Source organism: Dermacentor albipictus, chromosome 4 (genome assembly GCF_038994185.2).
Source record: "Dermacentor albipictus isolate Rhodes 1998 colony chromosome 4, USDA_Dalb.pri_finalv2, whole genome shotgun sequence".
Taxonomy (NCBI): Eukaryota; Metazoa; Arthropoda; class Arachnida; order Ixodida; family Ixodidae; genus Dermacentor; species Dermacentor albipictus.
In genome coordinates, this window is record NC_091824.1 from 165,850,382 (window position 1) to 165,878,103 (window position 27,722).

General features: G+C 43.3%; 1 protein-coding gene across 1 annotated transcript in view; it reads left to right on the forward strand.

Moving 5' to 3' along the window:
* The window catches only part of LOC135899945 (kinesin-like protein KIF20B), a 31,969-nt gene extending 11,586 nt beyond the window's left edge, over nt 1–20,383 (forward strand). The window contains exons 4-10 of the mRNA XM_065429321.2: nt 2,608–2,814; nt 4,122–4,334; nt 5,983–6,501; nt 9,399–9,742; nt 11,542–11,710; nt 14,573–14,692; nt 18,916–20,383. Of these exons, the coding sequence (XP_065285393.1) occupies nt 2,608–2,814; nt 4,122–4,334; nt 5,983–6,501; nt 9,399–9,742; nt 11,542–11,710; nt 14,573–14,692; nt 18,916–18,966 (1,623 nt within the window). The 3' untranslated portion in view covers nt 18,967–20,383. The remainder of the gene's footprint in view (nt 1–2,607; nt 2,815–4,121; nt 4,335–5,982; nt 6,502–9,398; nt 9,743–11,541; nt 11,711–14,572; nt 14,693–18,915) is intronic.
* The last annotated feature ends 7,339 nt before the right edge of the window (nt 20,384–27,722 follow it).

Below are 27,722 nucleotides of genomic sequence, written 5' to 3' on the forward strand. Positions count from 1 at the left end.
GGCACGTAAAACCCCATAATATAGTTAATTTAGTAGGGGAGAAGGGTCGCTTTGCAACGCGCTCGCGCATCCCGCAAGCTTTTGCTGCTGACTGTACATGAAGCTAAGCAAGTCAGTATGTTGCAATCACTATAGTCGCGCAGTTTAGACGTACAGTCACCTATTGAAGTGAGGTCTGGTATCAATATCTTGCCTCCCATTTAATTGAAACCACAATAAACGTTGGCCGCTGCTCGCACTCCACAAGTCTTTTTTTTTTCTATGAAATTGTTATAACGTGAACACACGGCAGGTCCCGTACGGCACTGCAGGCCTGCATTTGCCAAAATATAGTCACAATTTCGCTTTTAGAGCTAGCCGTAACAGAAATTATGCAGGTCCAACGCAGATGTTGGAATCTGAATCTGTGACGCGGTAAATGAAATGTTATAAATTTGCCCAATTCATCCTGAGTATTTAGAGTAAAGAAAACGGGGGCGCGCATCTGTTCTCGCTTATACATGCTGCGTAATGTCACAAATCGTTTATCTGCTTGTCTCTTCATTTCTTTATCATTTGTTTATTTTAAATGTATTGGCCGCTTCTCGGCCAGTCCCTCGTTGGGGGTATGTGCCATTGTATGGAAATCTTAAACACGCAGCAATCATCTGAAATATCTTCATTGGCACAATATGCACCACCCACTTCTTGGCCAAGTCGTTTTATGCGTTGTGCCATAGAACCGTGTGCTGATGAATATAATGCTCGAAGCTTGTTGGTGTCGGTATTAAAGTGTACGCGCGGTTGTTTTGGTCGCTATGTAAATACCTTACGGAAGCGTATATTGTACGAGGGCGAATCAGTCTTTGACCTTCCCCCCCCCCTTTTTTTCAGCCAAATCACGGCTGTAAATACGAAGTCCAACATTCATTCCCAGCAGTGGACCTTTCTTGGACCAGACCGGCCTTATTTACCGTTAGCCCCGCAGCGCGGCGCTGCTGTCGGTTTTTTTTCCCTTCTTTTTCTTGCCTAGGTAGGACATTAGGCACCATATTATCAAGACCTTGGTAGCGCAATACACCGCACCGTTCCAAAGGGGACGCTCATAAAATCCATTCATCCATCGAAGAAGGCGGTTGTGCCTCACACGTCCATTGCTTACGAGCGACGAAGTGTAATTCGTTTTCTATGAAGCAAGGGATGAACGCCCATCGAAATCCACAAGGGAAATGCAGCGACATTTAAGGGGAAAGGTGTCTCGCTTTGTGAAATGTGAGGTAGTGGTGTTGCGAGTTTGCAAAAGGCCGTGAAGACTTGCATGACAATGAGCGTTCGGGCAGGCCGCGTGCGTCGCTGCCTGACTGCTGCGATGGGACAAATTTGGTCCTGCGATGGGACAAATGTCTGAACCGGTGTAGGGACTATGTGGAAAATAGTGTAAGGTACGTCGAATAGTGCGTATATTTGTAGTTACCATTACGTACCTTATTTTGGCTAATAAAATATAATAACAATGACTTTCCGATTCACCCTCGCATTTGTAATAAATACCATGAAAGAATAAAAAAAGCGGTTGTGGCCTAATAATTAGAACGTCGGGTTGCTGCGCTGGGGGATGACGTTCAGATCATGCTGGCGGCCGCGCTTGTTTTTTAAGTGAACAAAATCTACTCGGCGAGAACTCGACCAACCGACCTGGGCGAGATCATGGAATGGCCGCGGCCTAGGAAGCGTCGCTGTAAAATCTATATTACTTTAAATGTTTCCAACGGTGGCAATGTGAATTTTCAAAAAAAATATTTTGTCTTGTTGGAGTCGCTTGAACAATGCCTTATGTTGAGTTCCAGTGCGCCGAGGCAGTTCTAATGGTACGTTTGACTAGGCGTTTTAGAGTGCTCTGGCAGCACACAAAAGGGAGTGCTCTGAACGTATTCACCAGGTTTATTCAGAGCGCTTAAAGGCTTTCTCGCCTTCAAGCAAGGTGTGTGACTGATGTCTCGAAGCTATGGAGATGGCTTCCCCGATTGCTCTGGAAGCAGCTGAATGTTTGGCTCGGGTCAGCCTTCTTTCCTTGGGATGCAATTTCCAAAAGGCTCCACATAATTGCAAACTTAGTTGGAGCATGGTAAGAACCAGATGAATCTACCATCAGTGTTCTAAGGGAGCCCTCATGAGTTCCCATCATACGTCACAGCACCAGAGGCAAATACAACAGCAGTTTCTTAGCAGACAAATTATCCACTGAAATATGAGGTTCTGCTTAAACATAAATATTGAGCAAGTGGTGACATGACAAGGACAAACTTCCCTTTGCCCTGTCTTCATTGCAATCTCTCTGTTGGGGCACATAAAATGTTTACGCATATACCTTTTATCCCAGCAGTGTGCATTGTATGCCGAGGTTTTACCAGTACTAAACTGACCATTCAGAGGTGAGATGTGTAGAGAACGGCATTGTTCTTGCGAATCTTCACCCTCATCATCTTTTCTACAAGAAAAACATGGGCAGCGTTTTCAAGGTATTTAGTTATTCCTCACTGTCTCATCATAAAACTCCTCATCGTAAAACTTCTCATCATAAGTTTCCTCGCTTTGTTCTGACTTCACATCGTCCTCCTTGGTGCCCAGGTTTTTCCAGAGGGCTGCAGCCAGACGCAGTTGTTTCACGAGGTGGTGCGGGATCCAGTTGATGCCTTCGTGCAAGGAGCCAATGTGTTGCTCTTTGCGTATGGTCCTACTGCTGGGGGCAAGACCTACACCATGCAGGGTCCACCGACTGACCCTGGAGTCGTGCCACGCACCCTTGAAAGAATATTCACGCTGCTTGGATCTCGGGTCAGGCACTGTTCACTTTCCATCTCTTCTTGCGCTCTGCCTTGTGCTAGACCAAACTTACGCACGTTGCAGACAAAAGTAGCTGATAATTTCATAATGTATTCCATTACTGACCAGTCACTGCCCCACAAAAGTAATTTAGGAATTACTGGAAAGCAATAAATTCTATGTATAGAACAAACTGGCCCGGCTGGCACTGCCCTCGGTGTAACTTACAGATTACTATTGTCAAGCTTGTAATACTGGTGACAGCTACTCATAGTTACAACTCTTGTTGTATTGATCAGCGACTTGTTGGGTGTTGGAGCTTCACCTGTTCACGGCAGGCATCACATCATGATATTTGGCAAAGAAAAAATAAATTTGCTGACCCTCAGCTGCCGCTCTGCGTTGAGCTTGTGCCTCGCCATGGCCCTACGCACTTTGTAGACAGCCATGCTAACCACTGAGCTCGTCGCGCGTCTACACTTCAATTGTTGTGTGGTTTATGTACAGTCAAACCTTGATGTAAATAATACTGATAGAATGAGTTGCATATAATATGAAGCAAATCTTAATGTTTCTCGCTAATATCGGAAATGGTAGCGAATATTTGCTTATGATATACGAATATGTGTCGAACGAGGCTTTGGGGCTTGCACGACATAAACTTGCACTAGGCTACACATTTCTTTCTTCCTCACTGGTGGGGAAAATAATGCATCCATAGCCATGATGTTCAGACTGAATTTGAAGGAAATGAGTTTTCTTCCAGGGTTTCTTCCAAGACCGTTCCACTGCGCAGTAAAGCAACAATGTGACAGTGTTGTTCAAAGCTACAATTCTCGATATTTCCATCTCTGTTGAATTCTTGAAGCTGTTAATGTGATTGTCCATAAGCGGCCTGGTAAATACCTTGGTGTACGTAACACCTCGCTCTCCATTTAGAGCTAGAGAAGAGCAGCTGTTCCTTTCTAACTTATGTTTAACTCCTTAAGGACGATATGTATAAATACCAGTAAAAATGCTTTTCTCTCTAAATCTGCCAGTCACAATGAAAATTGCCGTATTCAAGAAAAAAGGAAAAATATTTTGAGGAAATTTTCCAGAATTAAAGCGAGAAACATTAGGCAGATATGCTTGTCTACCAGTCATTGAATACACTTGGCTATATCAAACATTGGCTGCAAAGAACCTTAGGTCGTCAGTCAATTCGGAGGTCACCTCTATTGTCTCGCCGACTGGTTAATGATTTGGTGCGAACTCTCAATAATCAATCTGTCCGTGACCTTCTAAATGTATTCCCCTTTCTGCTTCTCGCCACTCAGGTGTGCAAGGGGGCACCAGCGCGCCCCGACTGCTTTGACGACGTCGTCCCGCTCAGCGCAGAAGAGGAGGCCTCTGCGCTCTTGCGGAAAGGCAAATTATTGGACGATAAGGCAGCCCGCAGCGCTGTCGACTTCAGTGCCTTCCGTAGGCCCTCGAATAGCAGCGATGAGTCCCTAAGTGACAGCTGTGACAGCAACTATGACAAAGCACAGGTATGCTTAGCTCTTGAAGTAGTCTCGGCTTTGAAGGAACACTAGAGGCTAATTCGGTTTAGACTGTCAGTGTTCTTTTAAAACTATTCTTTGCTTTCTCAGTAAGAGGTAAACAAATGAAAACGCAAAATTCCGTTAAAACAAACTCGCTTGGCAACTAGAGCACCGGTATGTTGTGTGACGTCATAGATTTAAGTTTTTTTTTCGTTCTCAGCCCGTTATGGCTTCACGAAATTTCCTGAGAATTTCCAAATTCAGTTTTCGGCGAATAGATTGAACTGTAGTCTACTTAACTCAAGTATAACTACGCTTGAAATGACTTCAAGGCAGCCTCGCGATAGTATTTATTTTTGCATTTTTTTCTGGGTAACCAAGCCTTTTCTTGCAATGTAAGAGTGGTGGTAATAATATATTGAAAGTGACTTGTGGACGGAACATACGGCTATTGCACTGGAACACCATAGACTACGACATAAAACTCAAACTACCTTCTTGAGTGTTCCACATCATGTGTAAAATACAGTAATCCAGTAGCTACTTGCACATCTAGAGAGCAAACAGGATAGTGTCGCCGTCAGGGAAAGCTTGATGGGCCAGAAAATAGAGCTAGTGCGGCTAAATTAAGGTGGTGCACAGGATGTCGTGCTTTTTGACAGCCTTTTCTCAGGGCTCAGAAAGGTTAAGTTGTTTTCCTTTCAAAGCTTGGCAAGGAATAAACGTTCACCCTATGGTGCTTTTGCCGCATATAAGTGGCCCAATAAATACAATTATAATAATATTCCACACAGTCTTTTAATGCCTGCAAGTCTGTTTGTCAGTGTTAAATTCAAAATGGGCAACATCGGTATACAGCTGATGAGTTCAAATACAATCGATTACGAACTATATTGTGGGTGGTGCATTTGTTACGCAAGTGAGTCGATTACTATTAAAGAAACTGAAGCACTTCATTTGTTGTAAACGTCACGATATCGTCGTGTTACAACTGCCATAGCTTCCTGCTCTTTCGTGAGATCTGGACACGATGTGCCCTTCACACTTGCCTACCAGTTAGCTGCACCAAACTTTCATAATTTGATCACTTTTTAGCTATATACTTACGGCATGAGCACGTTTAGGTTGTTGTGCAAAACTGCCTTTTCCAAACCTGATAGCAAGTTTCTTTTGCTAATACTCGCTTTTGAAAAGGAAACGTACTTGTGACAGTGAATCATGAAATAAGGCTGCACAAGAACAGCGTGGTAATTGTGTAGGGAAGCGATATGAGTGTCTTCAAGCAGCACCGAGAACCTTTTTGATTCATCTTCGGACAGCTTTTTCAGCACATGAAATGACATGGTCGACCAATAAGCACACATAGCGCTGCTAGCCAGACTCGGTTAAACCTTGTGGATGTTCATCACTGGTAAAATGAACAGAACTTTGGCACAGCATGTGGGTCGAACAGACAACGAGCCTTAAGAGTAAAACGTGCCAAGAAGTTATGAACGAAAATTGGTTGCACTGATGCTCGGGAGTCTAACTATAGGCTGGTCATAATTAAACAAAGCCTTTCCAAATAACACTGTATTATATTAGCTGTCGTACTTAACGCAAGCATAATGGATCCAATTTTGTCCGTCCGTCCTTTTTATCACATCTTCAACAGGTATCGCTGTGGCTCTCCTTTTATGAAATTTACAACGAGCGCATTTACGACCTGCTCCTCCCATCAGCTGAGGCAGCCACAAAGAAAGGCGGCCAGCGGCGCACCATTCTAAAGTTTGGTGAAGACCGGGCTAAACGCACATTTGTGCGCGGTCTCACCGAAGTGCCTGTGCACTCGGCTGATGAAGCGTATCGGCTGTTCTGCCTGGCGCGCAACAACCAGACGCTTGCCGAGACTGAACTCAACCGCAGCTCGAGCCGCAGCCACTGCGTCTTCACGGTGCGGCTGGTGAGCTCTAGGTTGGACATCCAAAACTGGCACGTCAACACAATGATGTTCTGCGACCTGGCGGGTTCGGAGAGGCCATCCAAAGCTGGCACTGATGGGTCACGGCTTCGCGAATCTGGCCGCATTAACAACTCTTTGGTGGTGCTCAACCGCTGCTTGGAGGGCCTGCGTAGCAACCAGGATGCGTCCAAGAAGGCTCCGGTGCCCTTCCGAGAGAGCAAGCTCACCCAGGTACGATTGCGTTTTTTTTATGGGCCGACATTGTACCTCATATACACAATTTTACAGCCGCGGCCTGGCGTTAGAGCGCCTGCCTGTGCTGGGGGAAGTCGTGGATTAGATTCGTTCCGCCACGGGGCACCCACCGGGTCGTTTTAAATGGGCATACGCGTACCCCAGCCTCGCGCTTGGCTTTCTTCAAGGGTGACTCGTTGAGAAAGGAGCCTGTGCCCTTGAAATCCCATCGAAAGTCTTGTGAACCCACAGAAAAAAATGGTTTGTGCCACACTCATTGCTGCGATTTCCCATGTGGCGTCCCAGAGCACCAATGAGTGGGGGAGCCCTCGCATTGGGCACAAACTTTTTTTCCAAGTGTTGAGAAACTGTACTTTTTACTCTAAACCACTTATGACATGCTTTTGCTCTGACATTTTCTGACCATCAAAAATACCGGCAGTAAAGTAGCAAACTATAGTCTTTCAAGTATTGTTTTTTTGTGCCTAATCTAAAGCCTATGCACAGTGTAGACCTGCAGTAGGCACATTGAAGTTCAAGTTAACATAACTTCCACATAGTTCATATCTTGCAGGTTTTGAAAAGCACATGAATGTCAATAGCCTAATGTCTGCAGCGTGCATGATGCGTAAAGTGAGAAACATGAAAAAAATCCATGTTCAGCCACACACAAAAAATAGCGATTGTGTCCTTCAAGAATCTATGCCGTCTACGACAGGCTCCGCTAAATTGCTTTGAGGCTAACGTATTCACACAAATATAACATGCCTATTTCAAACCGAATGATTATTTGCCTTCCGCTCGGCATTCTGCATGTCCACACGGTCAGTATCCTGTATGCTACTGATTCAGTAAAATCTACTCAAACGGACCCTCGAGGCACCGGAGGAATATGTTCTATTAGCAGGAGTTCCTTTTGCTTAGAAAAAGCTGCAGATGTGCAGCACTGTGATATGCCTCTTAAAGCTGCTAAATATGTGAAGCTTAAAATGAGTATGGCAGCTAGTTTCGGACAACATTCATTTGGGCTAGATGGCGCATACTTGAATTCGGAAGGAACAGCGCCAACTAAGACGATGACAAGTGGCGAGAACGACACAGGACAAGCGCCATCCTGTGTCGTTCTCCCCACTTGTGATCGTCTTAGTTGCTGCTTGAATTAGGCAGGAACAACGCCTAGTTTGTCCCGTGGTTTGTGTGGTGTCAACAGACATTGGATTGACTAAGCATCACTAGTTTTGGTATCGAGGACGCACTGCGGCGAAGTATGAAAACAAACGTAGATCTTACTGCTCCGGTTGGTGCGCGATAACTAGCGATCCGGCAGGGGAGTCCAAATCAATGAACGACACGCTGTACGGCGCCCGTAATGTCGGTTCACCTTATTTTGATGGCCTCCTTGGCGAGTGGCATTGGCGTGAAGCTGTTGTCTTGACATGCTGTGCGTTAAATATCAATCAGATTTTTACTTGCTTGAATCTTTGCCACCGCTTTGTAAGGATGGCTTTCTGGATAGAAGACAGGCTCCAAAAAAATCTTTCAGATCCTGCCTTTCTGTGTAAAAGTGCTTTAGAGCGTGCTTCTCAGGTTCCGTATTGAAGGCCGCGAAAATTTCGGTACTGGTAAAGGACACACATTTTTTTGTACTGACCAAATAGAAAATAAAGCAATTTAAACTGTCCTGTTTAAGTGGCAATTCCGTTTAGGCAATTTTCGTTCGAGTTTACTGTCGCGTACGGAATCTTGATTCACAATGTAGTGCCATTGATCGCACCTCTGCTTTGCATAATGAAGGAATAAGTTGGGACAGAGCTCGTCCAACAGTGTGGCTAATAAATATCTAAAGCATTTCGTATTAAATATGCTTGCACTTGATGAAGCCAATAACACTTGATGTTAAATTGTTTCTTTGATTTTCAAAATTGCCTTGCATTGTAATATGTATACGCCGCTGGGTATCTGCCAATGTGACGCAAAATCTATACATCACGTATAGAAGGGTATATATAGCATCAAACATCTCCTGTCTTCGTAACAACGCTCAATCAGTCTTGCATTGTACATCTGCCTGATTTGGTCCTTGCACTTCGATGTAGTTTGTCAAAGGTGTAGTCTTCAAATACTTGCCTCCCAACGTTCCTGAATTTTAGTTAATGTTTGGCAACTGAGCGAAACATAATGCGACGTAAAATATGCACAAGTACGAAACATTCGAGGTGTAACTGAATAAACTGTTCCACAATACCGCACCGATAATATGCTTGGGATCCTGCCATAACCACGCAATACTGCTGAATGCAAATGGATATTTCTTACTGCATGTTAGCCTCAAATGGCCTTTCAAAATACCGTTGAAATTGTTCTGATAATGAAAGGACACCAGCTTCGAGCAAATTTATTCGTACAGGTATTTGAAAGCAAAATCCCCATCTAGTGCGCTGAAATAGACGTTAATCTTAAACAATGTCTTGCTAGCCAGTTTTTACTGCTCATAGTTCGCGGCTATTTGTATGCTGCGTTTAAAAGTACATCATAGTTAATGAACAAATCAAATGAGTAGGCATCCCTCAAAATGATCGTGCTCACAACTATTAACCTCCGCACCCATCAGTCCCCACTTTCCTTTCTTTCTTTTTCTTTTTGAGAGCTCTCCGCTGAATTACGACGATTTAAAAGTTCACAGGCTGGCAGGCATGTAACCATAAACACTCCGTGAGCTTAAATCAGTGACTCGCTGTGCATACACAATTGATAACATTGCGCATAATTTGAAAATAAACATAATTAAATACAAATGAGATGCATATTACCTGCTTCCCGATAGCTTTGCTTCACGCTAATTCCAACATGTGCATTGGATCTGCGTAATTTTTTTCATCTCTGGATTTTTGTAGGCGATGCAGGCCTACTTCACTACGGGTGCGCAAGTCTCTCTGGTAGTAAACATCTGCCCAGCCATGTCGATGCTCGAGGAGTCACTCAATGCGCTGAAGTTCTCGGCTGTTGCCATTGAAGTGGTGCCACAGCAGCTCGAATCGCGCCATGTTCGCTGCAAAAAGGCTGTTCGTCGGCTCACTGAGCGGTGGCACCGTGCAAGTGGAGGTGAAGGGCTTCGTGGTGGTTCCCTTGCTGATGAAGGGGCAGCACCAGCAGCCTTGGATGCAGATGATGCTGCAGAGCTCTTCGAGACCATCGAGGCACTCGAGCGGGATCTGGAGGATACCCGGGGCCAGCTCGCGTGCGTGTTTTTATTCATCCTTCGGTGGTCGGTGCTTCAGCCAGTGTTGCCGCTCACTCATACGAAGCAGTCCTTGTATTTAGTCTCCAGAGCTCTAGCGTTGCATCCGATGTCTTTGTAGGAGGCAGCATCTGTTCTAAGCCCACTCCTATTTCTCCAGATGCAATGGTACTTATCGGTGTTTGATAACGTAGGGAATTCGTATTCCTGATGGAATACTTGCCAACTTTCCAAATTTTTAAACACGTTTACAATTTGCAGTCACTTTAATGTTGCATCAGTATTGATGAAAAAAGTTTGTTAGCATAAACCTTTTGCTTTTTCGGTCTCCAAACCTCCTCTTGGAAGCCATGATGGCGAAAGAATACATGAAGAGCACTCTTTCTAAGCAACTTTCTACGAGCAAGTTCTTGAAGCACACAAAATTAGCGAAGCCTTCGATCTAAAGGAATGTTGCCGGTAATCTAAACCATCTGCTGCTTGTCAGTCTTAACTCCTACAAGGTAGCTGCTGCTCATGAATACATATGTATGTCTCAAAAGGCGTTGCGGCAAACTTTAAAAAATTGTGCTCTGCCACTCCTTGGTATCGTTTCCACGGGATTATACCAATTAAGTTTAGTGGTTGTCATGTATGCTGATGTTCAGAAACGCCACTTCCCACGAACTATTTAAGAGTTACACGCCTACTTTCTCAATGGGGGACATCATGAGGGTAACATCCACACATGCCACAGTCGCTAGAAGCTATGTGAACTCTATCTAGCCAAATACAGACCCTTCAATCTGAAGTCTTCTCACTTAACCCCTTACAGCATATCTTGCATTTCCTTGTGAAACAAAACAAGACAAGGTTTTATTTAGGCAGATATGCCCAAACTTAAATTTTCGAGATAAGCGCTTAGTTGCGACTTCATACAGAAGTGTCATGTATTGTACTTATTACGGCATACATTTTGGACTATATTTTGTCACCATGCCGAAAGGTTTTGGAATTGCAGAAAACCTGCAAGAATATATCCGCCATTTTCAAGAAAAGAATATTGGCAGCCCAAATATCTGGGCCGGCACCTTTAGAACGCTTCATGCTACCCCTTGCTTTTTGCGTAGCCCTTAGAAGACCAACGCAAGCCAGAGAAGTCTCTTTTCCTCTGACTTCTTGGGCTGCTGTTTTCATTATCTCTTGTAACAAAGCAGGCTTAATTTTTTTATCGTAACATTGCCAGCACTTTCATTTCCATAGGAATTTATGACAATAACAGTGCTAAGAAACGTTTTATTTGTAAAAAACATTATGCCGCAGAATTCGTTCTCTTGCGATATCGCAAATGAGTGTTGCCCTTCATAAAATAAGTTACAAGTACATGCTGTGTCCTATACGTTACAACAATTAGTCTACCTTACAAAACAACCCGACCACCTTTATTGTTCACAGCACTACAGTAGGCTGACAAAAGGCTAACTCGCTGGTATTTTTCGCGTGTTGATTTATTGTAAAGATCGTAAGAATATAGTGTTTACTAGGGAACGTGTTCCATGTTGTGCAATGAGCTCGAGCTGTACATTATTAAGGAATAAAAATTACCTGAAATTATTTTCCCTGTATATTTTATTTCTATACATGGTACATATTACCGATAATTGCAATATTCTTTCTTTAGGGTTTTATTAAGTTTGCAGCAGCTCCGTGTATTATGCGAGACACCATGCAGCAAGTGGTTAATATCCGATTTCGATATAATGAAGTTTGCTAACCCGAGATGTCGCTTACTGATCTGCCAGTGTACAAACGCTTTGTAGGTGGGCGCAGAAGATGGCTGCCGCAAACGAAGCCCAAGTCAATGACTACAAGGGCCTGGTGAAACAGTTGGAGCAGGAGCTGCGCAAGCAGCGCGATAGTGCTGACCGGGAGATGGCAATTCGCGTCCGCAATGCCTGCGAGATCACACGGCTTGATCTCTACCGCCGGGTAATCATACCTTGTATTCTGCACAGTTCTTTGCTTTGTTCAAATGTACAAGGTACCTCTAGCGCACTCACGAATCTGCTGTCATTCAAATGTTGGCACTTCGACTCCCCCAACAAGTGCATACATTGTACGGCTCGTCCTTGTGCACGTTGACACCGTGCTTGTTAATTCAAATAGTAAGTGAACGTTTCGAAGTTTTTACCACCAATAAAACTACTTACTTCGCATAGTTTACTGATTTGCTGTCGCAATCGCCGATTCGCCTTTTGGGCAAAACTTCGACATTTCTGAACTAATTAAAATACGTAACTTTATGTAATTAGGGTCCCAGACTGATGCAGCATATCCCATTTCGGGCGTACAAACGTTTCATAAAACAAAATTAAGGAGTCTGGAGCATTAAGACTGTTTCGGCTGAAGCAACCATTTAATTCAGAAAAGTACCCAGAACCGATTTTTGGAGCACACCGGAGGCAAAAGATCACATCGGGGAATGGTAGCCGTTAGCAGTTACGTATTCTGAGCGAATAATCATACATTTGGTCCATTTTTAAAAGATTAGCATCATTATTCATTAGCTTAGTTTGTCGATGAGAATGTTGTAACGTTTATTGAATGATTGTGAGAAATATAAAGAAATGCATTCAGTGCTTTAATAACGATCAAAAATTATATGCAACTGATCAGTGAAACATACGGGTTGCGTTTTGCATGGGTATAATTTCCTAAAGCCATGATGTGCAGGGGGAAAATGTTACCTTCAAGAAAGTCAACGAGGCTTTCGAATAGAACGTACTCCAGCAGTTTGCAACACGTGTCGATAAGCGAGTTTGTTACCAGGTTTGTGGAGGGGAGTTGCCCTCCCATCCTTCCTATGTTAAGGCAAAGGGCTTAGCTGTGCTGAGTGACTGTTGAAAATTTTGCTGTATAATCGAAATGTACGCGGAAACGTGTTTAAGAACTTCAGCAACACCACATGTATCGACTTTCATTAGGAATATGACTGGATAATCATAATTGCATAACTCTGGAAGTTGCCTATTAATGGCTCCCAAAAATGTTTGTTAATGGCTTCGTTAAGGTGAGTTGCAGAAGCATGTTTAGGAATAGGCACGACTGGAAACATATTCGTTCATTTGCTATATCAGAAAATATGTCCCAATTTTTCTGTCCAAACACATATGTCCCAAACAGACGTGTTTTAGTCAACATGACAAGCGGTAAACACCAACTAGGTCAAACTCAAAGTTGAGACATACAGGCGTGTCACAACTAGTTTGAACAGAACGATCATCAGTTTGTCAATAATGTGTCAAGAAGCGTACGCAACTCGCAATTGATGGCTTCGAAGTTTGCTGTCCTATGTTCCAGTATGGTTTTATTTTTCCTGATATCTTGAGGATGGTTCGCACTAATGGTAAAATGAATAGCACAGTGATGACTTAAAGGTGGAAGGACGGTAGCGTTAGCAGTTGGTTTCGGCTCAGCATAAAGTGTGAGGTCGAGAGTGTTCGAGATACTAGCAGTATCTCTAGTAGGTTGCGGCTATGTTACTTTCCTTTGAGAGCATTTTTTGGCATTTCAAGCACATTTATACTAGTGTCACACGAGCAACTCGGATCTCCTTCAAACTTCCTTCCCTTAAAGGACCGCAAGGCAGTGTCACCTCAAAGGAGTTACCTCCGTGTCACACGGCCTATAAGCGAGCTTTTGAAAGCTGCCGCTGGGGCCCATGAGGCGCTGCTCACCTCGTACGCAGTCATGAAAGAAACACATTATCTATTGCTAAAAAGTTTCCGCTTCGGTTCACGTCATTCGTGGAATAGGCGGCCGGCTGCGCTCCTCTTGGGAAAGACGTGAATCACTCATTGCGCATGCGGACATGCGATCGCGTTGACCAAAACAACAAAAAATGGCGCAGTCATGGCAAACGCAGCAGCCATTCCGAGAACGCCCGTTTCGAGAGTCGAACGTAGCTGCTCAACTCAAATATCTTTGTCAGTGTTCAAATACTATATTATATGCAATAAGGACAGTTATAATTACTGGTAAAAGTGAAATTAATAAAAATTAGGGTGATTTCTTGACTCGAAATTCAAGCACGCTGGGAACAAGAGTACTCTCTTCAGTCTGCAAGGGAGATCTTCCATCTCCTTTCGCTAGGAACCTCCTTAAACTTCCTTTGCTAAAGGACTGCCGTGTGACACGGCACGCATCTCCCTCGAGATAAAGATGTCCTTGGTTGATGGGAGTTAAAAGGACTTAGCGGCGTCCGCGTGACAGGGGTATTAGTTTATTTCTTCCAGGCATTCTGTGCAAGTTGTGCAAGCTAAGATGGGCAAAAAGACCGATGAAAATATCTAAACTGTCTCGCATACATTTTGAACCACCTCTGATGACACTTGTACGTACTGCAAGTTCTAATATGTGTAGTGTTTCAGTAAAACGAGCTGGCAGATAGACATCTGGATGTTCGGACGCACGAGTTTCATGCGTTTCATGAGTTTTTTTTTTTTTTCAAGCCAAGCATGCCTTTCAAATTGGTTGATAGGTGCTTTTCATGTATTATAAGTATGAAATAGTTCACGTTCTCATATCTCACGTTCCTTTATTGAGTTCTTTCATGGAGTCCATATTCTGTGCACCTGACAACCCGGTAATGAATAACAAATTATTCCACTTTGAAGCTGTACGCTTCCCATGACTATGAAAGTTCAATAACTGTGATCACTAAAATTTTCAATGGACAGTATTACTTGGTGCCTGACAAGGATAAAGAGTTTGGTTCAGCTCGTAAGTAGCGGCTGTACAGGATACTACAGTGTTACTTTGCCATCTACTGTTCCTGTTGTCCTTCCTTAGGCCGCACGAGACTCCACCATGGACCTGCGGAGGCGCCTCGAGGCAGCAGAGCGCGAAGTCGCTGAACTCAAGGAAGAGCTTCGCAAACAGGCGGTTGCACAAAATGTGACTGAACACATGGTCAGTGTGCGCTTCGCATCGACTTGTGCATATATTAAGGCTCTTCTGCCCTGCTCTCTTTGCTGGTTGCTCAGCAGTGTGGGCTCAGCGTTCGTTCAGTAGGTCAATATTTATAGCAGTAGAGTTCCTACTACTTTTCGTTCGAAATTTCTATGATTTCAGACACTAAGCAGTAAGTTCTAAACAAGTTCTATGTAGTAAAATAGCTGTAGAGGTTCTTAGTATTTCGAACCTGTGCTTTACACGCAGTATAAGCGGATAACTTTCGTCTGTGTCCGTGCAGCTGCAGATGGCTACAATTTTGGCAAATGACACTGTCTGTGTTTGGGTGACAGAATATGAACTATGCAATACAATGCAATGCTTAACAGTGACTATTCTGACAGTAGGAGGTCCTGGGCACCGATAGGGGCGGGATACACAGTACAGTTGTGAAGCTACCCAAATTTTGGCTGGAGTGCCATACCTATTCTGCATGTTCTCACTAACAGGAGTGAAGTGGTAGCATTAGACAAGGTTGAGGAATTCCTAATAAGGATGGCATTGAAACACTGTCTTCGGCTTCGCTGTTATCGGCGCGTTGCACTTCAGAAGTTTAGAGCTTCTACAGGGAACTTGCATCGCAGGTATTTGCATTGATGTGTAATGTAGTCGCTGTTTGCGGTGATAGATGAAACATCGGCATGCAGTTGACACGCTATCTTCAGCTAATAACGGGCTGACCCATTCTGGCAGATCAGTGGCTGTGTTCTGCGTCTAAGCACCACACGGTTGCGGGTTCAATTTGCAGCTACAGCAGCTGTGTCTAAGTAGGGGCGGATGCAAAACGGCCTTCTCTGCTTTCGACGTTTTAATGTACGGTCAACACTCCTTAATCTTTCAGATATGTGGGCTGCGAGTGTTCTATAAGCCACAATTCACTTATATGGTGTTCCCGCTAACGTTAGCCAAGTTCAACGAAAAAGTGATTAAGAAAACACACTGCAAGATAAGATTGTAACACCTACGGTATGCGGTTGTGAGCACACTGACAACTGAGCACCATAGGTCTTATCATTGTATCTTCCACAGTGCATTTTAAACATTCATTTTCTTTCGTTGAACCACTTGTCAAACGTTAGCTTGGATACACGGAATTTAGATATATTTAACAAGGTACACAGGTTATTAGGCAGCAAATGCAAGGCGCGCATTTGAAGGTAACCATTTGGCGGGATGACTTCATGGGAATTTATAAAGCACTTCATCGCACTTGACATAAATGACAGCTGTCTAAACTTCCAGCTTCGCGTACAGCAATTCAATTGATAACGGGAAACGCCCCAGAAATGGTCTATCTTGTGCGATTCTAAGGTCGCCCTCTGGAGTTTGCTCTCTGCACTAACCCGTGGACCACACGAACGATATTGTCGTGGACACGAAAGAAATTTAAAATCAGACATTTGAGGAAAAGAATATCTTATCGTATTTCAATGATTGCGAAGTCACTGTGGCGTCCTTGGGAACTAGCATTGAGCCCCCCAATCTTCACACAACAGTCGCTATACCGATGTCAAGAGTAGACGCAGCGAGAAAGTTCCGTGAACTTGCTCGCGAGCTTACGTAACTTTAAAGAACAGCGCATTCGTTCCCTGGCTTTTAATCCGAAGCTCCGCCTTCCACATGGCTTACCACGACGGGAGGTAACTCTCAATTAGCTCTCTCGCTTTTACTAATGCGTACTCATATCCCATAGAAATCGCCACGAGTCCAGAATGGAAAGTCTGAGTGCAAAGACATGATAGCGCACCTTGTATGGCATTGTCGTCACTTCAGTGCACAAAGGAAAGTCCTCAGCACCCCCCTAGATATGATTGACAACCGTCCCCTTACAGAAGCCTGAATTCTTGAACCTTGGTCCCAGCCGACGTCGGCCCAAGCTGCTTCTAAAGCGCTAGTGAACTTTTTAAAAGAATCGGCACCGATCGAAACAAAAAACAAACGCATTTCTCACACTATAATCTTCTCTTCTTTTCTCATAATTTCTGCCGCTACTCCACCCCCCTGTACAGAGTAGCCAACCGCACACTTAGTCAGCTTACACTCTCTGCCTTTCACCTCTTGTTTCCACTTTTCTGTTTTCACATTCTATGGTAGCGTTAAATATAAAGAACTCCTTCTTTTAGAACTTCGATATTTCTATCGATGTCTTCAATGGACACATCATCAATCCCAGCACATTTGTTCCAAGACTCAAAAGAATGCTCATAAAGTCTGACTGTGTCAGAAAAAAAAAAAAGTAGGAACGCTGAAGTCGCTTGGATGGAGTGCAGTTTAAACCTCTACGCTCTGATCGGCCAAAAGAAAACTATTTGGTGTACGCTTTTTCCTTGCGGTGTTAGAACAGTGAAATCTTCTTATCAAATACGAACATTTTATAAAAGCGAACTTTCATTATTGGATGAAATGTATATGCATAATTTCTAAACATAACGAAATATACATTTTTATAGAGTCCATTGGCAACGAAAGTCTAATTAGCGTTATTCGATATATCTAATACTATTAAGAACCGGATGTCAGTTGAACTCGGACGCTTGTAAATAATAAAGTAAAAAACGTACTTAATCCACTATGAATGACAGCAATTCGAATATTACAGCGCGTCGCCACGTGCAGACAGTACAGTTCCTTATTAAAAAACTATACTACTACTTAATACTAGTCAAGGATAATAAACATATTGAGACTGGCCAAATAATAAATTTGCCTAAAGTGTGGCAACAAATTAGCTGGCTTCCTAAGGTGGGGCACGGTTATCAACGACTGCAAGCATTGTGCAGAAGTGATCCACTCAAGCCTTCCACTCCGTAACATGTTCGTCTGCGTATCACTGTTTTCTGCTGCGATGGTTCTATTAGGATGAAACTCCGTTTGCGTTGGCCTTTCTCCCGGTTTACAAACTGTTGTTGTCCATCAGTCCTCAACAATTTCGGAATGCGAATTATCAAATTATGTATATTCCTATTTCATATTTCGAATATTTTCCCACCCCATGGTTCCTTAATTTTTCTGCCCCACAAATATTTTCCTGTTCACGTATGTAATCATCGCTCATCTTCAACCTACTAGCCGGTTGTCGCAGTGTCGTGACTTATCAGGCCTGAGCCCCTAAGGCGGAATGAGATGCTCAAGCGAGAGAAATATGTATTCCCACAGAATACATCCAGCAAAAATATTGTCTACCTCCCACTTGGCAAACGTTTTGTGCATTCAGCTTCCGAGGCTGAACATTTCAGAAACTCGCTCGGTCAAGTGCAGAAATATTGTCACATTATCGTTACGGTGAGAAACACTGTAATGAAAACTGAGTAACAAAAGCACTTCTTTGTAGGGCGAACATATGCCCAGAAAAAGCAAGTGACACTCAAAGCACCATGACAGCGGCGAGCACAGTCGGGGATGGGCGAAATCCGATGTTCAGGTCGGACGCGTTGGTCGGCTATTTATACATTTGTAATTGAACGTTCTAGTGTAATCGCTAGTGCGCGCACACGTTCTCGAATGTACAACACTCCTCCTGCCACGCACACAGTATTGCAAAAAGCTCGGTGACAACACAGACAAGATATTCTCGACTACAACAATCAAATGTTCTGATGCATGCAGGCGCATCTTGCACCGAGTGATAACGTTTAACATTTGTTAGCCGGTAAAAAGCGGTCACCGGGAAAAGATACACAAGTACGTGTAAGGGACTATATTCCTTGCTGTAACACCAACTGTTTAACAGGCTGCCACAAGATGGTAGTTGTTTATTTTCAATAACAAAGGATATACCCTGAGAACTTCGGCATTTAGTTCAATAGAATGTGTTTATATCCCCGTTTCAGCAGTTTTTGTATAGGCCCACTAATTTCACTCTGTGGTATCAAGTGGGGTGAAGCCAAGAATGGAATTAACAAAAAATATAACATCGCCGAACACAACAGTGTAATGTTGCATCAAGTGTAGTCTAGGTATTATCTCAGTGCTTCGTTCACCAACTCGTCCTTTGTTGCGTGCAGAAAAGTTCCTCAAGTAATTTTTTATTCGTCTTTATCATTACATGCAATAAACTGTAGGTCAATTTTGTTTTCTGGCATTTGACGTCAACATTGAGATCCGGATGCTTAAACTATTAGTGTTATGGATATTTCGTTTTTATTCTGTTTTTGAATAGCAAGTTTGCCTTCTCTGTGCAGTGTGGGTGCTGGCACGTGCAAGAGACTTCGTCAGGAGCTAATTCCAGCTGAAGTCGACGTTGCATAAATGTTCTTCAGCAATGGATTGCCACTATTTAATGCTTGCCCTGCCTGCGGGCAGCTTAAAACGATTTTAACACGATTTTAAGTATTTTAAATACCTTGACATGTTTTTAATACGTTTATCAATGACGCCTGCCGGTGCACTGGCTCCGCACCATGCAGACGATCACTATGGGAGCTAGACCTGGGGCCGTGTACCACTAAGTCTGCTCTTACTTTCTGTGATCATTGTAAATAGAGCCTCCATTTATTTGGCGTTTGTCATATATCTGGGCAGCTTTGCTTAAAAATAGAACATGCATAAAAGGCATGTTAGACGACGACCGTGTACATATGGCCTCATGCGCCGGTCAAGTAGGCTTGCTTATACAAAATAGAAGCGAACTTACAAAGTGCACTGATGATCAGCATCTACGTGCATTAAACAATTCTAATTTCATAGCCACACGTGTTTCTTGATGCTTGCTACATTAAGTTACTGCCATTGAGGAAATCGGTGATAGTAGTGTTTGCTAATTGCACGTATGCATACTGACGGCATCTGGGAAATACATGCTCGTACGATGTGCGAACTCGTAAGCAATTTTCACTCGCTCCTGCTGCATCTTGATACACCACCCCATGCTGTTGTATCATTTTTTCCATGCCGTGTACAGTGCCACTGCCTTATTAGCCTTGTCCTGGAACTGTACGACTTGCACATGGTGTTCCCGCACGTGTATAATTTCGAAAAACATGTTGGAATCTGTATCGTAATGGTTGTAGTCATTTTCCCTCACTGCTGCTGGACTTGTCCTTAGAAAGGCATTTCAAACGCTAGATCATGGGAATACATTACATTACAGCAGGACTGGTGCATATTGCGACAGAAGGGTGGTGGTGAGTCGGTTACCTCGCCGGAGTTTCAGTTAGTTCAAGAACATTCCTTGCATACTACCAAAAACATTATAGCTCTGATACTGCACATGATGTTAAGAGACAATGAGACCATGTGCCTTGTTCCTCATGAGCCTGATTAAACCACGTGTACCTTTTTTAACACCCTTCAATTTACCGTTGAACATACATTGTTTTAGTCGTCTTTTATCTTATGTACTGTCATTCACCGTGTTCTCACTGTTATGACTGGTTGCTCAGCGAATGACACGTCTACAGCATCAGAAAATTTTTACTGGTCTATTTTATAGCGAGCCTTGTCTAATCATATTACTAGTGCTACGCGGAACCTGTTCTACATTTCCGAATACACGAACACCGTGTGATTACTCTGCCATGTACCAAGATACGTGTGTAAATAGTTGAGACTTCACTCGCAAAATTAGTGTCGCTCATTGTGCACGCTGCTGCGAGTTTTGCCTGTCTTCCTGGGCACAATTTCACCAATAAAGTCAGATTCTTCAATTTTTCGCAGTGTTTTATTTCTTCACTGTCACTCGAATGGAGCGACTCAAAGGGCTTTTGAAGGTGGAAGAGGAATGTCTGCCAAATAATATTCGAAGGGACCCAACTGGTTTGTATTCGTGCGCGAGTGGAATGCAAGCCTATCATAGATCAGGTAGTCAATGATCTGATAGTCCCGCGCCCCTACAGACTCTGTTGAAGGTAACTGTGCCATAGATTAAAATTTGTTCTGTTTCAGGTGTTGAATTTGGCATCTCTGTCATCCCTGTGTGCTCTCTAGAGAAACGTTATATAGTGTCAGATTCCTGTGTTAATTCGAGGTCTCTATTCAAATAGCCATCTCAGGCACCACATGCTTGAGCTTTAGCGTATTGCCTTATTCTAGCTTTCAAATGATGTAAATACCGTTTTCGTGCATGGTGGGGTCAAAGAACAGCGGCAGTGATCTTCCCAACTTTGGTGGTGTAATCGAATTTCGCACAGCAGAATCTTGGAATATATCTACTTGGAATCTTCGCTTGCAGATAGAAAAAAAAGCAAATCCAAGGAAATTTTGGCGCTGCTTGCTACCTATACCCGCTTTTACCGGTGCGTATGCAGCGATATACCCCAAAGAGTGCACAAGTTGAAAGATACCCGAGGATGCCTTTCTTAGCGTCGTGTAAAGCGTCGCGCCAAAACGAAGCATGCGAAGCGAAGCTGCGCCGCGGTGCCGCTCAGCCGCCGCGACAACCGCCGCGCCGTCGCTTGCATGTGAACCAGTGTGGCGCGTAGCGAAGCGGCCTTGCCGCACTTTATTTATTCATACTGTCGATCCCATCGGGGATCATAACAGGAAGGGCATACATAGTTACCTTGCAATGTAACAATAATAGCGCAATATTAGGATTACACATACTAGACATGCAATTAGCAGAGGCAGACAATGTGGTAGGCAGAAAAGTGACGTAATACACTGTGATAATGTTACGAAAAAAACGAGAGGTAATTAAAAAAGTAGAAAATTTACAAAGGTGAAGAAAATGGTAGGCATAAATTACACAATAACACATAGCATTAAATTTAAGAGTTACAAGGGGTAATGTGGTAGTCTATCAAATACCAATGGTGGTAAGCAATAATTACAACAGGAAAAGAAGTAAACAATTTGCATAAATAAACAATAGTTCTCAGTAATGGCAAGTAATACAAGTTATAACACTGAGGTATACACAAGAGGTAGTAATCCATAAGATACGTTTAAGGTGTCGTTAAAGAAATAGTGATTAGTACACAATATAATCAAATAAAATGGCACAAAAATAAATGGTGACACAGGTACGTCATAATTGTGAAGCATTCAATTCATTTTCGGCTAATCTAAAAAAAAGTAGTTAACGATGGGCTGTTTGTAATACTAGGGCCCAGCTTATTCCATTCACGCGTCATTAAAGGGAAAAACGAGTGCTTATGGCTTTCCGTGTGAAATGGGTGTTCGTTTAATGATAGTGAATGTTTATGTCAGGTGAGTCGTGACTCGGTTTATTTTATTTATTTAGTACATACTGCAGACCTTTCGGTCCAAGCAGAGGGGCAATAGAACGTATACAAACAAAAGAGAACAAATTAAGAACAAACAAATACAAATTTTTACAAATTTTTGTCACACTGTCTGTAAACTGTCGTTCCAGTCTGATACTGTTCTGGGAAAAAAAGAAAATTTAAACGTGTCAGTTCGAGCATAATAGGGTGTTAGTGAATCCGGATGATGCTGTCTTGTTTGCCGTGTTATTGCAGGCGTTATATAAGTCAAAGGTTTAATTTCAAGCCTGTTGTTGAGAAGAAGGGAAAGGAATCCAAGTCTGAGCAGCTTTCGGCGCAATTCAGGAGTAGGTATGGAGTTTTCTGTCATAATTTTAGAGGGAGAGTCCAGTCTTGCGAATTTATTAAATATAAACCTGACTGCCTTTCTTTGTATTCGTTCAACACGCACGATATTTGATTTAGTGTAAGGATCCCATGATATACATGCATACTCTAACTTTCGTCTAATAAATGTAAAATAACACAGTAATTTCACATTAGGAGGGGCATTTTTCAGTTTGTGTCTTAGGAAACAGAGTTTGCGGAAAGCAGAAGAACAAATATCATTAATGTGCATGTTCCATGACAATGTGGAAGTCAAAGTAACACCTAAGTAATTGTAATTGCGAGTTTCACGCAGAGCTGAAGAACCTAGCGTATAAGAAAAAGTTAGTGGGCTTTTTTTACGAGTAACACGAAGAAAGACGTATTTATCAGCGTTAATAAACACCCCATTCATTACACCACTTTAATATGTTATTTAAATTCTTTTCGAGGACAGTCTGATAATTCTTACAAGTTATGTCACTGTACAAAATAGAATCATCGGCAAACAGTCTAATTTGCACACCAGGAGTTGTGGTTTTTACGATGTCATTTATACAAATTAAAAACAGTAAAGTAAACAGCAACGTGCCGCACGAGATAGATTGTCGGCGCCAGCCTGTATATCGCGAAACGAAAACACTTATAGAGCTGCGCTCACATTTAGCGTTAAGGAGAATAGCAATTGTCGGTGATGTTTTTTTACAGCCATGCTGTATAGAGCTGCCCTCCGGCGGTGGTCGATGACCATCTGTCTACGCGTGTCGCGTCGACACGAAAAAATGTTCGTCTCCAGTTTCTCCCGAATGCTCTATAGCTGTCTACGTAGTGTAGATATCTCAGAAATAATTAGACTGATAATGGCCGCTAAAACTACTCTATGATTACGCCGAGTTACGTTTACTTATCGTAATTAGTTAGTTCCCAGTGAAGTTGTAAACGTTACAGAATTCCCGTCTTGTTTCAATCTTCAACCCGACTCTTACACTCTCTCTGTTAAGGTCCTCAATCATTTGTTGTAACTCGTCTGCATTGTTGCTGAATAGAACAATGTCATCGGCAAACCGAAAGTTGCTGAGATATTCGCCGTCGATCTTTACTCCTAAGCCTTCCCAGTTTAATGGCTTGAATACTTCTTCTAAGCACGCAACGAGTACCATTGGACAGACTGTGTCTCCCTGTCTGACCCCTTTATTTATAGGTATCTTCCTGCTTTTCTTGTGTAGAACTAAGGTAGCTGTAGAAACTCTGTAGATATTTTCCAAGGTATTTACGTAAGCGTTCTGTACTCCTTGATTACGTAATGCCGCTACGACTGTTGGTATATCTACTGAATCAAGTGCCTTTTCGTAATCTATGAAAGCCATATAGAAATGCTTCTTATACTCTGCGGATTTCTCGGTAACCTGATTAATGAGATTGATGGGATCCATTGTACAGTATCCCTTCCTGAAGCCCGCCTGTTCCCTTGGTTGACTAAAGTTTAGTGTTGCACTTATTCTATTGGAGAATATTTTGGTAAATATTTTATATAATGCTGGTAGTAAGCTAATGGGCCTATAATTTTTCAATTCTTTAACGTCTCCCTTTTTGTGGATTAGTATAATGTTTGCATTCTTCCAGTTTTCTTGGACCTTTGCACTCGATAGACACTTCGTATAAGGAGCCGCCAGTTTTTCAAGCATTATGTCTCCTCCATCTTTGATTAAATCGACTGTTATTCCATCTTCTCCTGCCGCTCTTCTTCGTTTCATGTCTTGCAACGCCCTTCTGACCTCATCGCTAGTTATTGGAGGAGTTCCTGTCTCCTGTTCATTACTGTTTCTAATTGAGGTATCCTGATTCCTCTGGGTACTGTACAGGTCAGTATAGAATTCTTCCGCTGATTTTACTATATCTTCGAGATTGCTTATGGTATTACCCTGCTTAGCTTTCAGTGCATACACCTTGGTTTGTCCTATGCCAACTTTCTTTCTCACTGATTTCAGGCTGCTCCATTTTTTACGGCTCCTTCAGTCTTTCTCACGTTATAGTTTCGAATATCCCTTATTCTCGCCTTATCGATCAGTTTTGACAGTTCTGCGAATTCTATCCTATCTCTTGAGTTGGACACTATCATTTTTGTCGTTTCTTTATTAGGTCCTTTGTTACTTGGGTGAGCTTGCCTACTGGTTGCCTTGGTGCCTTGCCTCCTATTTCAATTACTGCCTCTGAAGCCTACCTAGTTACTGTTTCATTCATTAGCTCTATGTCTTCATCATCTCTCTGTTCTAAGGCTGCATATTTGTTTGCAAGTACCAGCCTGACTTTGTCTGCTTTTACCCTTACTGCCTCTAGGTTGACCTGTTTCTTCTTGACAAATTTTGCTCTTTCTCTCTTCAAATTTAGGTGAATTCTAGCCCTCACTAACCTATGATCACTGCACTTTACCCTACCTATCACTTCTACATCCTGCACTCTGCTGGAACAGGCAGAAAGTACGAAGTCAATTTCATTTCTTGTTTCACCATTAAGGCTTTTCCAGGTCCACTTTCTGTTGCTACACTTCCTGAAAAAGGTGTTCATTATTCGAAGCTTATTCCTTTCTGCGAATTCTACCAGCATCTCTGCTCTAGCGTTCTTAGAATCGACGCCATGGTTGCCAAGTGCTTGTTCACCAGCCTGCTTTTCCCCCATTTTTGCATTGAAGTCGCCCATTACTACAGTATACTGAGTTTGCACTTTTCTAATCGTTAATTCAACATCTTTATAAAACTGATCTACTTCCTCATCATCGTGTTTGCATGTTTAAGCGCAGGCTCGTACTACCTTTAATCTATACCTTTTATTAAGTTTGATTACGACTACAGCTACCCTCTCATTAATGCTGTAGAATTCGTCAATGTTGCCCGCTTTGTTCTTATGGATTAGGAATCCTACCCCGTATTGCTTCTTATCTAGGCGACCTCTATAGCAGAGGGCATGTCCGTTATTCAGCAATGTATAAGCCTCACCAGTTCTAATCTCGCTAAGGCCGATGATATACCAAACAATGTCTGATAATTCCTCAAAGAGTCCTGCTAAGCTGGCCTCACTCAGGAGAGTTCGGGTGTTAAAAGTTGCAATTAAGGGTCAGTTTCCAGTGGCGGCCTGTCCGGACCCAGAGATTCTTAGCACCCTCTGCTGCGTTACACGTCTGACCGCCGCCTTGGTCAGGTGCTCCGCAGCTGCTGGGGACTGCGGGCTATTGGGTAATTGAGTGAGCCATGTGGGATAAGAAAAGAGCAGATTGGGTGAGGGAACAAACGCGAGTTAATGACATCTTAGATGAAATCAAGAAAAAGAAATGGGCATGGGCAGGACATGTAATGAGGAGGGAGGATAACCGATGGTCATTAAGGGTTACGGACTGGATCCCAAGGGAAGGGAAGCGTAGCAGGGGGCGGCAGAAAGTTAGGTGGGCGGATGAGATTAAGAAGTTTGCAGGGACGGCATGGCCACAATTAGTACATGACCGGGGTTGTTGGAGAAGTATGGGAGAGGCCTTTGCCCTGCAGTGGGCGTAACCAGGCTGGTGATGATGATGATGATGTGGGAGGGGGTGGCCGAATACTGCACCAGGGTGGCCAATTCCTGATCTGGTGAGCCGTGGGCCCCGGGTGCAAGGGGCCAGTGAGGGGGTGGGGTGTCATACTTCTGAAGGCACCCCTCTCCGCCGGCTACACCCGGAGAGGGGGGTGACAGAACACCTATGGGCCCCGGGTGCCAGACGACCTAGCTACGCCACTGTTTGTGGGCCTTCCTAACCCGCCAAATGTTAGAATAATAATAATAATAATAATAATAATAATAATAATAATAATAATAATAATAATAATAATAATAATAATAATAATAATAATAATAACTTACATTTCGTGGCCGGTCTGATCTGTGATGTGTACCGAGGGAGAGATATAAAAGGCTGTGGGAGGTGCGATAGAGCTGCGAAAAATTTGCAGAACTAAGACAGCGTGGCAATACGACGGCGAAGAGGAAAACTTGATAAACCTGATTCTGCCTTTAATACTATTACGCTAACATGGTATTGATAAGTGGAATAGATGAATCGAGCGCTGCGATTCAGAACTGCTTCCACAGCGTGAATGAATTATGATTGGTGTGGGCTCCAAGCTGCAGAAAAGGCATGCTCGGGACATGGTGTTCCGTTATAACAAACCTAGTATGTTATTGGCAGATGAGATGAAGTTAGGTATATGATTACGCCAGGACAAGTCACTCCATAAGGTGATTTTAATGCATTTGAATCAGTATGGCTTCGACAGAAACGTCCGAAACTGAATGCGAAAAGTTAAGTGGGTTAGGACCACTGGAAATGGTTACAGATTTATAATTATTAGGCATGTTTGCAACTAACTATTGTCTGCACCAATTTATAACGTGGTTAAGGTTAGTATGCAGAGCTTGTTGGTCAGAAGTGGCAGGGAAGTGTCGATGGATGACGCAATCGTCAGAAAACATGCGGACGTGTGAGGACACGTGTAAAAGCAAATCCTTAACATATATCAAGAACATCAGGGGTTCGAGGGCGCATCCTTGCGGGACATCTGACGCCAATGGGAGGGAGGCGGTGTTGCGGTCGTTATTAAAAACCGATTGAAAATCGTAGGCGTTTGTCCGCGCCCAATAAAAAGATTAGATAGGGTTAGCTTGATGTTTAAGTTACGCTCAGACCAGTGTTTCCACCACGATGTGGTATCCATACGGCTAACGCTTTATGTGTGTGCACACGTGCAGCACTCTAGCCAGGAGCAGAAGTCGGGGAACCGCCCCGCAGCGGAGAACAAGAAATGAGGGCATTTGCACACCTGTGGCCAAAACAGGGCTATTCGAAGCATCTGTCTATGTCGGCGTTCACTGTATTAAATGGCAACGATAGATAAGCAATATGCTTCTGTGGCAGCAGAAATTAATTTTCAGCGAGAAATTCTCGAATAAACGCAATAATGAAGCGTTCGAGAAAAAATAAGAGCCGTTCCACTCTGTAAAAGTGAATTACCAGCGATGCTGTGTAGCACACGACAAAGAGGTGACACATAATGTCGAACAAAGGTACGAACACAATTATTGCCTTGTTCAGTGGTCATCGTGACGAAAGGTACGCACAGACATTTGTTTTTAAAGATTCGCGTTCATTCGTGTTACACATTCGTTATACGCATTCGTTGTATACATTCGTGCTTTCATTTCGCGGTACAATGAGGCGAAGAATTTGAGACCGAAATCACCGCACTGACTGACAGTGGGCCAGGGCCGTGAGCGCCTTCGCAGAGGGAGGAGGGGTAGTATGGGAACGCTGGCACGATGGGCGGCAACGGAGCCAGCCGTGGAAGAAGACGACGACGGCGAACGCGCGAGCAGTGGCACGAGCGCGTTCCCGCGGTTACGCCGAGGGGCGTCTGCGGCCCGGCTGTGGA